This window comes from Pseudorasbora parva, chromosome 3 (genome assembly GCF_024679245.1).
Source record: "Pseudorasbora parva isolate DD20220531a chromosome 3, ASM2467924v1, whole genome shotgun sequence".
In the NCBI taxonomy this organism is placed as follows: Eukaryota; Metazoa; Chordata; class Actinopteri; order Cypriniformes; family Gobionidae; genus Pseudorasbora; species Pseudorasbora parva.
In genome coordinates this window covers 38,983,549-39,001,627 of record NC_090174.1, presented here as the reverse complement: position 1 = coordinate 39,001,627, position 18,079 = coordinate 38,983,549, and the positions used below count along the sequence as shown (strand labels likewise).

At 36.6% G+C, this 18,079-nt stretch overlaps 1 protein-coding gene across 1 annotated transcript in view; it reads left to right on the top strand.

The window, feature by feature from the left end:
* The window catches only part of si:dkey-220k22.1 (multiple epidermal growth factor-like domains protein 9), a 99,704-nt gene extending 81,837 nt beyond the window's left edge, over positions 1-17,867 (top strand). The window contains exons 5-6 of the mRNA XM_067438783.1: positions 10,849-11,118; positions 16,495-17,867. Of these exons, the coding sequence (XP_067294884.1) occupies positions 10,849-11,118; positions 16,495-16,937 (713 nt within the window). The 3' untranslated portion in view covers positions 16,938-17,867. The remainder of the gene's footprint in view (positions 1-10,848; positions 11,119-16,494) is intronic.
* The last annotated feature ends 212 nt before the right edge of the window (positions 17,868-18,079 follow it).

The following is an 18,079-nucleotide window of genomic DNA, read 5'->3' as shown; positions in this document are numbered from 1 at the left end:
CCGGAATGCTACTTTTTGATATATATTTATGTCGTCATTTACAGGTACGGGGTAGGAATCAATTGGCATGGGCGGACTGTGAATCCAATAGCCAAGAATGTTTTGACTTGGTTCAGAGCCCACTGTTAGGCAACTACATGAGAAAATAAATATTTTTTTGTCTATCTGATGTAGTAGATTTAATTTGGGTCAGGTCATGGTCTTTGTTGAACGGGTTGGGTCGGTTACGGAATTGAATTAGTGCAGCTGTTGAGTAAGGGGTCGGGTGTTCTGGTAAGTACTGCGGCTGCAGGTTTACCAAACAGCACTAGTTCTGGGTTGCAGGTGTTGCAGCCATTTGCACACTTCCTGCCCTACTGTTGCTGTGTTTTTAAATAAGAAACTGCTAATGTACATAACCCCTGATGGCCAATTCCATGACGGTAACCCAAATAAAAGATAACATTTACATTTATGCATTTAGCGGACGCTTTTATCCAAAGCGACTTACAACTGATAAACCTTTAACCTGTGGTTTGGCGAGCCTTGTACAGATCTTGAAGGGTTTAAGTGTTGTAGTAGATCAATGCCAGAATGGCAGTTTTCATCTAACTTTTTGATTGCCCTGCTCATAAAGATGCTCTTAGCATAAATGTCATCAACACTACATATTTTAGCTCATAGTCTGGTATCACAGTTTCAAAGATCAAATTTAAAGTGACGACATGAAGCCGAATAATCCAATATTCGGTATTAGTGAGAGAGGAAACAGCAGACAGCTCATAACAAAACTCCTGTTTGATTTATGTAGTCGGGTTTTAGTCACCGTCCTGCTGGTGCTGCTCGGGGACTCTTTTTCTCTTTTCTCTAATTGTGTCCTTGGTCATCTACAGTCTGGATGCATCCCACAGAACTCACAGCCAGTAGCTCTTTGCTTAGATCTCATCACAGCTAACACTGATGTTGAGTGTTAATGTAAATATTTTAGTTTTTTATTCCCATGGTGTCACATAGTATTAAAAGTACTGTTTCTCTTGTACAAGGCAGTCCGCAATAGAGAATTCCACAAACAAAATCTGAAGTACAGCGCCGCTTAGACACATAATTTACATAATCTTCAGAAATGAATAATGTTTTCTCTTTGTATATGCAATATGTTTGCATGGCTGTTGCCTTTGTATGATTTTTAATACAAAATTAATGTTATTATATACTGCCTTTTAAAAGTTTGGGGTCAGTAAGATAAGGAACAAATTTAATTGCATTCAATTAAAAGTGACCCCTTACGTTGATACGAAAGTTTAATTTTTCAAATAATAATAATAATCCACAAAAAGATTTCGCATTATCACATTAACTGTGATAAGAAGACATGTTTTTTTAACACCAAATCAGCATATTAGAATGAAATCTTATTCTGTATTTTTTATATATTTCACAATTACCTCTTCCACACACACTATTGCTATGTTTAAAAATCTATTTTTCAAAAATACATTTTTCATAATAATATGCTGCATTTATGAATGAAGCCTATTTGACGAATCATGCATTTCCAAAGCACCATTTTCCCAAAGATTTTTTTTCATAATAAAAGAGGACATTTCACAAATGCCAATCAACAGGCAGTGGGCGGTGCTTGGTGCTGATTGGTTTGAAGTTGAAGAGACAGACATGACAGATCGATCTTTGTGTGGTGTGGTGACATCACAGAACACCATGGGTGCTTCTCATTTCTTATTTGTGACTGAAAATGTATTTTGACTCTATTGAATTTTCTAAAAACCTGAAAACTATGAGAACCTTGGCTGTGTTTAAGACAGTGCATTTTGATCTTGATCAATTCCTACCGCCATATTCATTTCCAATCAATTCCCCAATTTCCCTTTGCCACTTCCAGACCCAGACAGAAAAAAGTAATCAGTCTAAAAGGATTATCAAATCAGTGCCAAGCAACGCCCACTGCCTGTTGATTGGCATTTGTGAAATGTCCTCTATTATTATGAAAAAAAATCTTTGGAAAAAGGTGCTTTGGAAATGCATGATTCGTCAAATAGGCTTCATTCGTAAACGCAGCATATTATTATAAAAAAAAAAACGTCTTTTTGAAAAAGCACATTAAATAAGGAAAACATTTTTTTAAACATAGTAATAGTGTGTGTGGTACTTGTAATATATATTAAACAATTTCATGTAATTTTACAAAATAAATGTATACATTATTTAATTATTTGACTCATATTTAATTAAATAAATTATTTAATTATTAAATTAATAATTCAATTATTTCAGAATAAACTGGAACATTTAATAATTCAAAACATAATTAATTTTATTTAATTATTCCATTTTGAGTAATTTGGTCCTCCATAAAACTGTAGTGGATAGTGTATATTGGTTAAAATCATTAATTTGATACATTTTTGTTTATGTAATGTTAATCATGTGTAAGTGTAGACCAGGTTGATTTAGTCACATAATGAAAAGGACTTATGTGTACACAACACAGGAATTATGAGGTACACAACACCGTTTTGGTCAGATTTTTGTTCCTGTTGGACTGAATATATTGGAAATTAATTGATGGCGAGCCCCCCACAGATCTCAATGCTGAATTGACTTTGTGTTCAAAGGGGCATGACGCTGATGATGTCATCAAATTTGTTGATCTGTATGGACGGAATTGAGAGATTGTACGTTTTGAGTGCTTAAATGCACATTTTTTCATTGTTTTGGCACACACATATAACAGTAAGAGTAACAGTAACAGTAGATATAACAGTAAAATTAACATATTCATAATAAAAGCCAAATTCTTTAATTTTTATTTCATGTGGACTTTAAGGACACATTTTATTATTTAGTTCTTGAGATGTAAATTGTGAATAATACTTGGCGTCAATGGGTGCAGTGATATACACAGTAGATAGGTATTGTAGTATTGTTGGAATGCTGTATTGACCCCTTCTGCAGAATCCAAAATAAGTGGTTTATTAGAGTATTAGTGAGAGAGTAAGAATAAGCTTTTCTGTTACGATTAGGGTCTCTGCATCAGGAAAAGAAAATGTGTTTGAAGTTGCTTTTCTGAAATCAGTCCTTGTAGAGCAAACACTCTGAAGTCAGCAATTTGATCTCTATAAATGACTATATTTGCTTTGCTTCAATAATTCTTTGTTTGTGCTTACAGCACCGTCTGAATGAACAAATGTATGCTGTCTCAGTGACAAAAAATCAATTGTCCTGAATGGCAAACAAGTCATTCTTAGTACCTCCTTCTATTGTTACCGTGACGTGGCCTTGACATTTTTCTTGTGTATTGTTAAATCAAAACCCATGAAGCCTCCAAAAACACACACACATGATTTGTTGAGACGAATTGACAGACGCAGATGAAGCTCTCACATCTTCCATTATAAATTCATGTTGTCGTGTATTGCTTATTGTTTGATGAACTAGGTTGATGAGCTTTTAAAATATGGAATTATTAAACACTCTTTTGATAGCTCAGGATTTTGACGGCTCAGATTCTTTTATCTTTCAGTGCTGTAAAATGTAGTCTCGTAAGAATGCTGTTGTGAATGTCTGTTCCAAACATTATTTGTAAGGTTTCATGGGTACCTTATTTGATCTGTCTTGAGTGTGGAGGGGCTTTATAAGGTAGATTCAGCAGAACATTACATGAAAAATTGTTTATCAAATAATTTATGTCAGTTGAAAAAAACATACCTGGCTGCATCTGTTCATAACTCTCTGAACATATTCTTGAATATATCAAAAATAATATCTTTTATTGTTCTATTTATTCTACTGTATATTTTGTTGAATGAACCGTACGCATGTATGTAAGCATGTAGGTAGGTAGTTTTTTTTAGTTTTTTTATTAATTCATACATTTATTCAGCAAGGAGGCAATTAATTGATCAAAATGATAATAAATACTTGTATATTGTTAAAAAGTTTGTTTTAAATAAATGCTGTTCTTTTGAACTTTCTATTCATCCAATAATCCTGTAAAAATATATAATATATTTTGTTTCCACAAAATTATTAAGCAGCGCAACGGAAAATAATAAGGAATATTGATAGAAGATCTGTTGTGACCCTGAAGACTGGTGTAATAGCTGCAGAAAATTCAGAATGTAAAAGTTATTTTAAATTGTGATAATTTCATAATATTACTGTTGTTTTATGGTACTGTATTTTTGACCAGATAAATGTAGCCTTTGTGACCATTAAAAAACTTACTGACCACAAATGTTTTATTAAAAATGTATGTACTTCTGTGTATATTATATTTATTTGTCTCAAGACTCCCTCTTCCCCAACTAGAAGCTACTGTAAACATCTCACTTATTTTAAGGCAGAAATAAAAAGCTGCACAGTCACGGTAGTGTCTATGTAATGTGTTGTTTAAAAAACTCATTCAGTCTTTCTCAACTTAAATTTCCCTTAGCAATTTGTAGTCATTTTTCTTTACGGCACAGATTGTCTCCTTGCTAATGCTAGATTTCCTTAGTGAAATGCATGTTTGATTTGCATATGCTGCCTGAGTTTGCATTGGAAATGACCTAGCACTGGTTGGCTTATGTGCCATGCAGTGTCAGTTGCTATAATGTTGACAGAGTCGCCAGCATTGTTCCGCCAGAGCTTCAGCTTTGATTGAGCAGTCTGTGAAAAAGTCTGTTATTTGTCACTGCTGATTTCTTTCTGTCCACTATTGTGATAGACAGATGGTGAGAGAATGAAACATACACAGTAAGCTGTTAAAAATGAGCAGATATTTTAAACATGAAAATATAGGACAAGAAATCTTCATATTCACAGAATATAGAGAGCAGAAGAGTAATTTTACTCTATTCACTTACTCTGTGGAATTATTGTTTACTGTAGGCTTCATTTAAATGTATTTCTAAAACCATTAGCTACTCTGTATTTACTCTTAACTATTTCTTCAGTAAGTGTTTTATTTGTGGGGGGTTTATTCTCACTTTGGTCAGGAAGTGTGAAAACTGCTGGAACGACTATAGCCTTGAGCATGTCCATACCTGTTTGAGATGGTGCGTCAAACGTTGCGTGCATCTGCGTGTCTACGCTTGTGACGCTGAAAAAACAAATGGGTAAAAGTCAACGGACTCAAGAAGCTGCTGCTGCCAATTTAATTAGATGTTAAACATTGACTAGCCCTCATTTTAGACATTATTGTCACGAGTCAGAGTCACATCAACATGAGGAAGCATATCTTGTGTGTCGCCGGAAATCTTTGTATGCTGTAACATGTTGGGACATATGCAGTGCTGAGCAGTTCTGGATTTTTTGTAAAGTTTTTGCTGCTGCCAAAAGAAGCGAGAGAACGGCCTTTTTGGAATAAATACATAAAGGTGAGACCAAACAAAGGGTGTTTGTGTGTGTGTGTGTGTTTGTGTGTTTTTGTGAGTTTTTGTGAAATATCAGGACACAAATGTGTGTAATGACATGGGTATTACAAGGAGAGGGTTAAATATGAGGACATTACCCGTGTGTGTGTGCGCGCGCGCATTCACACATTGATTTCACTCTGGACAGCTCAAGTATTCCGTTTCTTTTATCATTTGTTCTATCGTTGTCTTGTTCCTGTCATTTGTGTGAATGTTCTTAATTCTTGTACTGGGATAAAAGTTTAAGCTCGTTGTCCCTACGTGGCTGTTTTACTGTCGTGATGATCTGTATCTAAATGGGCTGTTTTCTGCCTCTTTCTCTTTCTGTTCTTTCATTGTGTCATTATCTTACCATCATTATCGCCCTCATGCTTTAGAAATGTGGAAAATTGTTCCTTCTAGTATAGCAGTCCCTGGGTGTACATCACTGCCTGGAGGTTTTTGTTTTATATCCTGCTGCCTGCTGTATGCAGGTGCTGAGTCTGGGCAAATGATGATAGGAGGGTCATAACGTTCTCTGATTCACTGCCCTTCTCTGTATGTAACGCAAAAACTGCCTCTCTGCTAGATATATTTGATTCACAGCAGGTCCTACAGTCTGTCTTATTGCTTCCAGCTCACTCTTTTTGTATGGCTCAACATGGTTTTTCATTTAACTGCCCCTTTCTTCTTTCCTCCTAAACCAATTCCAAAAAAGTTGGGACACTGTACAAATTGTGAATAAAAATAGAATGCAATGATTTGGAAGTTTCAAATTTTAGTATTTTATTCAGAAAACATCAGATGACATATCAAATGTTTAAACTGAGAAAATGTATAATTTTAAGTGAAAAAATATGTTGATTTTAAATTGGCAATCAACACATCTCAAAAAAGTTGGGACAAGGCCATGTTTACCATCCCCTCTTCTTTTTATAACGGTCTGCAAACGTACGGGGACTGAGGAGACAAGCTGCTCAAGTTTAGGAATATGAATGTTGTTCCATTCTTGTCTAATACAGGCTTCTAGTTGCTCAACTGTATTAGGCCTTCTTTGTCACATCTTCCTCTTTATGATGCAGCAATTGTTTTCTATGGGTGAAATATCTGGACTCTAGGCTTGGCTGTAGATTGATCCAGTATGTGGTCTGGCATTGTCATGTTGGAAAATGCAAGGTCTTCCCTGAAAGAGACGACGTCTGGATGAGAGCATATGTTGTTCTTGAACTTGGATATACATTTCAGCATTAATGGTACCTTTCCAGATGTGTAAGCTGTCCATGCCACACACACACTCATGCAACCCCATACCATCAGAGATGCAGGCTTCTGAACTGAGCGCTGATAACAACTTGGGTTGTCCTTGTCCTCTTTATTCCGGATGACATGACGTCCCAGTTTTCCAAAAAGAACTTCACATTTTGATTCATCTGACCACAGAACAGTTTTCCACTTTGCCACAGTCCATTTTAAATGAGCCTTGGCCTAGAGAAAACGCCTGCGCTTCTGGATCATGTTTAGATATGGCTTTGTTTTTTGACCTATGGAGTTTTAGCCGGCAATAGCGAATGGCTGGTGGATTCCGACAAAGTTTTCTGGAAGTATTCCTGACTCCTGAGTAGGGATGGGTACCGAAACCCGGTATTAAACGGGCCCCGGGGCTGAATTTTAAAATTCAGAAGAATTTCGATAAGCTCGGCCGTTATCGGTTCTGCTTTCGGTACTTTTGAAAATACACGTGACGAGAGAGAGAGAGAGAGAGAGAGAGAGAGAGAGAGAGAGAGAGAGAGAGAGAGAGAGAGAGAGCGCAAAACGACAGCCCTAATGAGTGATGATGGACGGAGGACAGAACTAAACATTCAAACATAGCCTGGTTATACTTTACACTAGATTGTGATAATGTGATTTTATTTTAGATTAATTGTGGCTTCTTTGGCAAAGTATAATTTTAATATTTATGTCTAGCGCAACTTAATTCCCTTTGCAGCAGTAGCCTACGCTGTCATTTCTCCCTATAACTCAAACGTAATGACAGAATCAGCACGATCGGTGATTGTTGTAAAATACAGTCTAGCAACTGCTGGTAAATTGTGGGATGCGTTTAATAATAAAAAGAGCGATTAAAAGCACAAACATGTGCTCAAGAGATTGTTCCCAAGTCGGCGCGCGCTCCGAAACAGCCCGCAACGAGACGAGCAAATTACACTTTCGGTTTCACACTCGCGTCTAAACGATCAAATTTACAAACATCTATGTCAAAATGGCCGGCTTGGAGAGTCTCTTAAACACAGTTTGTGTCTAAAATGGACGTTGTTATTATGGATAGTTGAGAGAAAATGTAGTGCATCTGCCTATTATCAGTCGCCTATAGATCTGCACATCTGTCTTAAAGAGGCAGCGGTGTAAATAAACATGAGGACGGATTACTGCGAATTAAACAACCAAATGAAAAGAGAAAATCCCTCACAGCTCTTGAATGAATAACTTCAGCTTTAATAAGCATTAATTTATCCTATCTATGATAAACTATGCAGCGTTATTTTACATTTGATTACTAGAATTCTTCCTGAAATTAAAGCACTGTGTAGGCCTATATAATGTATATCTTTGTTAATTGTTTGTGTGTGTGTGTGTGTGTGTGTGTGTGTGTGTGTGTGTGTGTGTGTGTGTGTGTGTGTATGGGGTATATATATATATATATAGATATATATATATATATATAGATAGATAGATAGATAGATAGATAGATAGATAGATAGATAGATAGATAGATAGATAGATAGATAGATAGTAAATCTCAAAAAGTACCGATAAGAGTACCGTTAAAGTACCGGACCGATAAGCAGTATCGTTAAGAGTAGTAATACCGTTAAAACCTTAACGATACCCATCCCTACTCCTGAGCCCATACATGTTGTGATTTACATTACAGTAGCATTCCTGAATGTGATACAGTGCTGCCTAAGGGCCTGAAGATCACAGGCATCCAGTATGGTTTTCCGGCCTTGACCCTTACGCATAGAGATTGTTCCAGATTCTCTGAATCTTTGGATGCTATTATGCACTGTAGATGATGATAACATCAAATACCCTTGCAATTTTTCTCTGAGAAACCCCTTTCTAATATTGCTCCACTATTTTTTGCCGCCGATTTGGGGGAATTGGTGATGCTCTGCCCATCTTGACTTCTGTGAGAAACTGCCACTCAGAGAGGCTCTTTTTATTCCCAATCATGTTGCCAATTGCTTAATAAGTAGCAAATTGGTCCTCCAGCGGTTTCTTATATTTACATTAAACATTTCCAGCCTCTTATACCTGTCACAACTTTTTTGGAATGTGTAGCTCTCATGAAATCCAAAAGGAGCCAATATTTGGCATGACATTTCCAAATGTCTCACTTTCAACATTTAATATGTTATCTATATTCTATTGTAAAAAAAAAAAAAAAAAAAAAATATATATATATATATATACATTTATGAGATTTGTAAATTATTGCATTCCTTTTTTATTCACAATTTGTACAGTGTCCCAACTTTTTTGGAATCAGATTTGTATCTTTTTTATCTTCATTGGGCCAGGTTATAAAATCGATTATTTCTTCTAGTTTTGATATCATGTATTTTTCCATCCATATTCTGGTACAAGCGTAGTGTTGTTGTTTTGCTTTTATATATAGTTTATGTAATGTTTTATTAAGTGGCGGAAACAAACTTCCATAAAATACAAACTTGGTGAGCATAAGAAACTTCTTTCCAAAAACATCACATTAAGTTAATTATTTTTTTTAAAGAAAGGAAGAAAGAGAAAAACTTGTTTGGTTGAGGCAGTTGTACTCATTAATGCTTTTAAAAATGGCCTCTTCTGTTCTGGCTCGTCTCTCCTTTTTTTCCCTCCACAGAAAGTAATCACTTCAAATGAACACTAGAATACAACTAATTTCCTTGGTGTCAGACACTGAAATATCTCACAATGTGATATTGCTCTTGAAAATAACCTTCCTCACCTTTGACATTCAAGTACATTATAATACATTACACATTATAATACACTATAAATGGACCAGTAGTTCTGCAGTACTTTCCCAGTTGTCATATAATAATCATGCTGATTTTATGATGCCACATTTTGTTGCAAGTGGTTTAATTGCAGTGACAGGTCACACTATACATCTATTTTAAGTTTCCACCCTTCATGTGACATGTCTGTTATGTCATGAATACAGAAGAGCTGAAAGTTCGTGATTGTTTTTGGGTTAGGTTTGTTAGAAATGGAAAAACAGCTTTTATACATTAATCATTATACTGTGTTTCAGCACTATTCCTAGTGGACTATTGTCAAATGAAAAATTTCTAAAACATTTTATTTTTATTTGTTTACTTTTTTCTTTTAGTTGCAGATGTGCTGTTGAAGACTTTAGGCAGTAGATTTGCATGGGAAAGAGCATTTCACTTAAAGGATTAGTTCACTTTCAAATGAATAAATATCCCATGGATTTAATCCTCAAGCCATCTTAGGTGTATATGACTATATGATGAACATAATCAGAGTTATATTAAAAATTAATATCCTGCTAAAATGTTATAAAGTAAAATATTTAGCTTCCAACAGACCATCTTCCGTATTTAACTTAACTGGCACAACGTGTAATGTAGCATAATTGTACTTTATGAAGTTTTAAATATGGACATTTTTCTTACAAAAACACATTGATCCGCTTCAGAGGGCCTTTATTAACTCCCTGTAGCTGTGTGGAGTACATTTATGATGGATGCACTTTTTTGAGCTTCAAACTCATGGGCCCCATTCACTACCATTATAAAGCTTGGAAGAGCCAGGAAGACCCACTCGGATTGTCTTCATCAGAAAGAAGAAAGTCATACACCTATGGTGACTTGAGGATGAGTAAATAATGGGGTAATTTTTAAACTGAACTAATCCTTTAACCGTAAGAAGTCATCAGACCTTTTTAAAGCCCGGATTTTGCCTGTTGTTTGATAACTTGTTCTCCAGTAAGCAAAGGAGATAATGCAAGAATGATTAGAGTTCATCTGACAACTCAATATAGGATAATATAAACAAAGAATTCAGTTTCACTTCATACTACCTTTATTATCCTTATAATATTCTGCCATCTGGTGGTCAAAAGAACTCTAAACCTCTTTTTCTTAGTGAAAATGTCTGTATTCTTGATATACCTCAACATATATACCACGTCGAGATATATATATATATATATATATATATATATATATATATATATATATATATATATATATATATATATATATATATATATATATGTATATATATATATATGTATATATATATATGTATATTATATTATATTATATAATATATTTATTATTATTATTATTATTATTATTATTATTATTATTTTTTTTTTTTTTTTTTTTTTACCAGCAGGTGATCTGGTTATTCACCCTAAACTTTCTTTGTCTCCATATGTGTTTAGACTCAACCGGCCAGCCTTCATGTATCCAGTGCAAGCCGGAGTACCAGGGTCCTAACTGTGAGCAGTGTAGTGATGGCTTCTACAACGCCGACAGCATCTGCCTTCCCTGTAACTGCAGTGGGAACGGGGACCCCCGCTTGTCCCCTCGGATATGTCACCCGGACACGGGCAACTGCCTGAGCTGCATCAACAACACTACAGGCCTGCACTGCGAGCGCTGCGCCGAGGGCTTTACGGGAGACGCGCTCGTCAGGAACTGCACTCCCACAGGTGAAAGCCAAAGCCAAAACACTTGGGCTAATATACTTAAAAGCTCTAGTGATAATAATGGATTCATTTTTGCCAAAGTCAGGGGTTTTAGGGCTGTGTCAATTCAGTAATTTATTGATATATAGCAAGTTTCTTTTTTTTTCTTTTTTTTGCAGCTGTACTTAAAATTATTTTAAAAATCGAAATATTTTTTGTGTGTGCGTGTGTTCGTTCAAATAATTTTCAACAATCTGTAACTCTGAAACTATAATTTTTCAGTGCAGTTAGAGACACTTCTACAAGACTATGAAAAAAAGTGAAGTGAACCATTTGAGAGAGTTTGAAACTGATCCCGCAGTTTAACTCTCTCTCTCGTGGACACACTTTCTCATGCGTTTGGTGCGGTTTCAGTTGTGATCCATATTGCAATGTATTGAATATATCATGCATCATGAAGACCTTGATGTTACCCAGGCTTACTGTATATACTGTGTGAACAGGAAGGAACTGAACTTGAGATATTAATATTTTTGAAAGGGTTGATTGAAAAGAGAGTTGCATGTTAAGTGACTGTGGTTTTCAAAGAGGGGAAAAGAAGATGTGTTGTCGAATGACTAATCCCAGATCAGCGTTCTGACTCAACATCCGTCTGTATGCTGCTGATTCTATCTGTGGTGTACTGTAAAGAGGACAGATCATACATTTCCACAGGCAGGCTGCTTCAGGCTGCCAAACGGTAAACAAGGACCACAGTGTGAATATATGAAAGAGAGAGGAGGAAGAAAAGAGTGATTTATCACTCCAGTAAGTCAGCCAAATCCACACTCTCTTTTCGTCAATCTTTCCACTCAGCCAACAATAATAAATCCTTCTTTTTGGCCTGTCTGAGCTCTGCTCCAGATGGTCTGCTGCTACAGAACAACCATGTTGCCTTTCACTGATGATAATGGTACTGTAATCGAACTCCACATGGAAATTATATTGACTCTCCAACAATGGTTGAAAAATCTTTGAAATAGCATCTCCCAAAATGATTATTGATATGTACTAAAATGAAAACTTTCCAGTTATTGATTGAAATTAAGCTAAAATAAATTAAAATATAAATATTATATGAAAAACTTGAAGAAATTTTTTTAATTGCCTTCGTGACTAACTGGTAGTTTAAGTACTAAAAATAAAACTGAATTGAAAACTGAAGCTATTTAAAACTAATAAAAAGGAACAAAAACAAAAAAATTACAAAAATAAAAATAAAAAAACAGAAAATGTTAAAATTAAAGCTAATTCAAAATATGAATAAATGCTATAAAGTATATCAATAATACATGTAACATGTTTTCTGAGGTGAATGGCTGAGGTGTTTTTTCAGTCTTTATGTGCATGGCATACAGTCTGACATTGTCTGTTCTACTGAGCAGATGGAATTGCTCTTGCCTTTGAATCGTCTTCCAGTGTGCAGCATCTGTTCTCTACATTACACTACACTAGATCAGGACTCCACATGGGACTAGCTTGCTGCTCTAACCCTTTTTTGTTCTCTTCCTCTTTTTTTATTGTTGGAATGTTTTAATATTTTTATGTAAGATCAAATCTGCGTTAGCTTCTGTGTTTGCCAAATGCGATGAGATGTAAATAAAAGACTAAATGAAATATGTTCATCATATAAAGCATCATATCTCATCAAACGTTTTGGATTTAAGCCGCTCAATTCATTTATTTTTTTCCATTTGATTTATGACAATTTTATTACCTTTTTGGATCCTTAATTTTCTAGCCTTTTTGAGAATTTGCTTCATTTCAAGATGAAAGTAATGATAACTTGCAGTTTGGTGAGTGAGTCAGAAGTTGTTTTTCAGACTTGTGAGTCTTTTTGAATGATTTTTTAAGAGAACCACGACTAAGGTGGGGTATCGTTTGGGTTTTTTACAATACCGATGCCAAAACGTAACTTTTATAACGGTACCGGTGCCTGAACGATACTTTAAAAAAGGAGCCACAAAACGACAGGTACAGCACTAATAACAGCAAAGTAGTCTGTATTCTTAGTATCCTACAAACCATCTTCAGTTCAGCATTGTTTTGCAGATATATGACCATATTCTCTGGCTGAATATTTTAGAACGCGCCGCCTTTTTGTTTCCATGACGGTGTGTCGTGCTTCTCACATGACACATAGCAGCCACAATAGCGCTGTTTGACAGCTCAGCTGTACCTATTCGTAAACGAGTGCCTCATGCTTAAATGAATCAGCCGTTTGAATTAAACGTTTGAATGAATTACCTGCTGCCTGGTGGTACAATCGTTTGAATGTATTGGTGGTTTCGTTTCATGTTTAAACATACTTTCCAACATTTCTTATTTGTCTATTCAAAATACATAATCTCATAATATTATTTAATGCAGTTGTAATTTTAAATTATTTAATTAGATTGGTAACACCCCTATAGTGTCTTCTTTTAATTTAATGTATAGATCAAATTTAACAGTATAAAATGAAACCTGAAGGTAAAAGGTAAAAATATCATAAATATGCAGATTTAAATATTTCAAAGCTGATTGAACACTGGTGAGAATATTGCTTCAGAATAAATTATATTTAAAACATTTTTTTTTTTTTAAAGATCTAACTTTTTTGCCGGAGAACTACATTTGAATGACCGATTTACTTGTCCGAAGGACTAGCACATGCTTTATATCAAGCCGTGCATGAGAGACAGTGGGTAGGGAAAGTATTCAGGCCCCCTTACATTTTTTACTAAAATCATTTAAGTTCTTTTTTTTTCTCATTGATGTACACACAGCACCCCATATTGACAGAAAAACACAGAATTGTTGCCTTTTTTGCTGATTTATAAAAAAAGAAAAACTGAAATATCACATGGTCCTAAGTATTCAGACCCTTTGCCCAGTATTTAGTAGTAGCACCCTTTTGATCTATTACAGCCCTGAGACTTTTTGGGAAAGATGCAACAAGTTTTTCACACCTGGATATGGGGATCCTCTGCCATTCCTCCTTGCAAATCCTTTTTATTTCTGTCTGGTTGGATGGTAAACATTGGGAGACAGCCATTTTCAGGTCTCTCCAGAGATGCTCAATTGGGTTTAAGTCAGGGCTCTGGCTGGGCCATTCAAGAACAGTCACAGAGTTGTTGTACAGACCACTCCTTCGTTATTTAGCTGTGTGCTTAGGGTCATTCTCTTGTTGGAAGGTGAACCTTAAGGCCAGTCTGAGGTCTTGAGAACTCTGAAGAAGGTTTTCGTCCAGGATATCCCTATACTTAGCCGTATTCATCTTTCCCTCGATTGCAACAAGTCATCCTATCCCTGCAGCTGAAAAACACCGCACAGCATGATGCTGCCACCACCATGCTTCACTTTTAAGACTGTATTGGACATGTGATGAGCAGTGCCTGGTTTTCTCCACACATACCACTTAGAATTAAGGCCAAAAGAGTTCTATGTTGCTCTCATCAGACCAAGAATCTTATTTCTCACCATCTTGGAGTCCTTCAGGTGTTTTTTTTTTAGCAAACTCCATGCAGGCTTTCATGTGTCTTGCACTGAGGAGAGGCTTTCGTCTGGCCACTGCCATAAAGCCCCGACTGGTGGAGGGCTGCAGTGATGGTTGACTTTCTACAACTTTCTCCCATCTCCTGAGTGCAGTTCTTTTTTACCTCTCTCACCAAGGCTCTTCTCCCCTGAGCTCTAGGAAGGGTTCTGGTTTTCCCAAACGTCTTCCATTTAAGGATTATGGAGGTCACTGTGCTCTTAGGAACCTTAAGCCTAGTTCAGACTGCACGATTTTCATACTCGTCGGGTCACTGCTCTTTTCACACTGCATGACTATCTGGGGTATCATTCAGTCACTGCTGTGTTCACACTGCACGATGGTTTGACGACAGAGGAGTTCACACTGCATGACTGAACAAGAGGAAGTGACAAGTAGGAACACGATTTGACAAGAAAACAACGTGAGAGCACACGTGCGTCAGCCCGGAGTTCTCGCGCGAGACCTGGAATTGTTATTTAAAAAATGATAAAGTGCACAAAGTTTTCTTCAAACTGTATGTGCGCTAATTTGTGGAGAAAAAGAAAAAAAGATTATGGCAGAAGAAATTGTTGGAGAGACAGAGGGAGCCAGGATTGTGTTCTGCAAAGACAGTTTGAGGTAAATAAACAATTTTGTAATGTGCTGCTGCTGTGGCTGGACTTGCAAATGTTTGGCCTTTGTTTCTGTTTGATATAATTGTAAATATATCTATTAAAATACTGATATTCTGCTCTATAACTCCTCCCTGAACCTCCTGCTGTCCTGTATCTCACTCTTTCATTGGCTGTCGGTCATCGCCGATGTAAATTTCAGTCAGAACGCAGTTCACACAGCAGGAGTTTGAATCGTCGGCTCGTCGGCGATTCTCTCTGATCATGTCTTTGATTATTCACACTGCGTGATTGTCACTCGCGTGCACGAGCACCGATTTGCCTATGATCTCGGGCATTTTTCGGTGATTTCACAAAACCTGACGGCGACTTAAAATCGGGGCAAAAAACGGCCAGTGTGAACTAGGCTTTAAGTGCAGCAAAAAACTAAGTTGTAACTTTGGCCAAATCTGTGCCTTGCCACAATTTTGTCTCTGAGCTCTTCAAGCAGTTCCTTTGACCTTTAATGATTCTCATTTGCTCTAACATGCACTGTGAGCTGTAAGGTCTTAGACAGGTGTGTGGCTTTCCTAATCAAATCCAATCAGTATAATCAAACACAGCTGGACTCAAATGAAGGTGTAGAACCATCTCAAGGATGTTAAATCAAGGATGTAATAGTTAAATATGTGAATGTCACAGCAAAGGGTCTGATCATGTGATATTTCAGGTTTTCTTTTTTAATAAATCTGCAAAAATGTCAAACATTCTGTGTATTTCTGTCAATATGAGGTGCTGTGTGTACATTCATGAGAAAAAAAAAGAACTTAAATGATGTTAGCAAATGGCTGCAATATAACAAAGAGTGAAACATTTAAGGAGGTCTGATTACTTTCCGTACCCACTGTATATTTATTTGTGAATAATACTACAATAGAAATAGTCCATGTGTTGTTTTGTTTTTTGTTTTGTTGCTTTTTGTCTGTATGTTTTTTTGTTTGTGCATTCAGCCCACTAAGGCAATATAAAGACGTGTTTTATGAAGATGTGTTTTCTTGTCATTATTTTTATCTTATTACATTCGGTACAAGACTACAAACTCGCATTCACATTCAACACTGCTCTGCCTGCCATACCACTAGAAAGTCACTGGAGTATTAGCAATTAATTAACTTTTGTTTTTTGGATATGTGGTATAATATTAGATGCATATTTTCTCAAACTGTCGTTCTCTTTTTCTTGCCTTGTCCATAGTCACCCACACTACTCCTTCATCCACTACCCACTGGTTTCACTACACCACCATGACCTCCAGCCCCAATGCTACAGCACAATTCACCACCTCCTCCACCACCCTGCTGAGCAGCCTGGGCAGCTCCACCCCCAACACCACCACCACCACAGTGACTCCACTCCCATGGAACCAGTTCAACATCATCATCCTGGCCGTCATCATCATCGTAGTGATAGCTCTCATGGCTGTGGTGGGTGGTGTGTACACTTACAGGGAATACCAGAACCGCAAGCTGAATGCCCCATTCTGGACCATCGAGCTGAAGGAGGACAACATTAGCTTCAGCAGCTATCATGACAGCATTCCAAACGCAGATGTATCAGGACTTTTAGAGGATGAAGTTAGTGACGTGGGCAATGGACAACTTGCTTTAACCGGTCCTGGTAGTTTGTATAAGGTGTAACTAATCTAGTGTTTTTAAACATCAACTGCGCTGCTACACCAGTGCTGGATTGTCACTGGCCAGATTGTGGACCAATGGATATATGGACCCTAATTTTTATTTTATTTTTCATTTTATGCAGATGGGAAAAAAGGACATTGTTTTTCTCATCGGACATAATGCTAATACTCACACAAGCACTCCAAAACAAGAAGAGCCAGAAGTGAATGAAGAACATGAGCAGTTCATCTAGCTGAAAAGCAGAGCTAAACATCCTGCCTTGTTGAAGATCTTGGCCAAGTCAGAGCTAAAATATGTTGTCTTGCTTTGAAGGAAGATAAGAGATGCAGAGACTAATTCGCTATCAGAATACTAGACACAGAAGCATGTCTGGTTAGATCAATCATATGCACATTTACATGCGCATACATTTAATTGTTCCCTTTTTAAATGCTTTTAAAAACACAGAGAAGACATTAGTTTTCAACAAACTCAGGATGGATATCATTTTTGTGTTTCTTCAGCACAAGGATACCATACATGCTATTACATGACAATTACGATTACATGCATGACTTTAGAGGGCGCCATTACACCGGACCTGACATGCAGACCAGGCCTGTGTATTATCCAGTGGAAATACATAATACTGAATTGCTGATGCTGAATGACTTTTGCATTCTTTTTTTTTTTTCTTTTTTTTTTTTTTTTTTGGCAGAAGCTTTCTTGCCGAAGCGAAATACAAGAAAGGATTATTCTTTTATCAGGCCAAAGAGGATCTGTGTGTCAGTCTCGGGCGAAATGAGTCTGGCTAATTCTTGTCACAGTTTTACAATGACAAAGACGATTTAGAGTACGGTTTCACAATGTATAGAATTTGACTTGTTTAATTTATTTTCAGGAATTTCTCTGCAATCCTGTTTTTCCTCTGTGACTTATCACCAGCCACCTGTTGAATGCCTTGTTGTGTGGACTTGACACTATAATATATCGGGTTGGGAGAGTCTAACAATTTTGGTTAATTTATTTGGACGAACCTCTCTCTCAGATTGATGGCTTAGGGTCAGTTTGTGTGTCACAGAGGAGGGGAACAAATATGATCAGATGAGCAATAATGCATGTTGGGTCTAACAGCCGTACTGGACAATCACTGCCATTCGTGT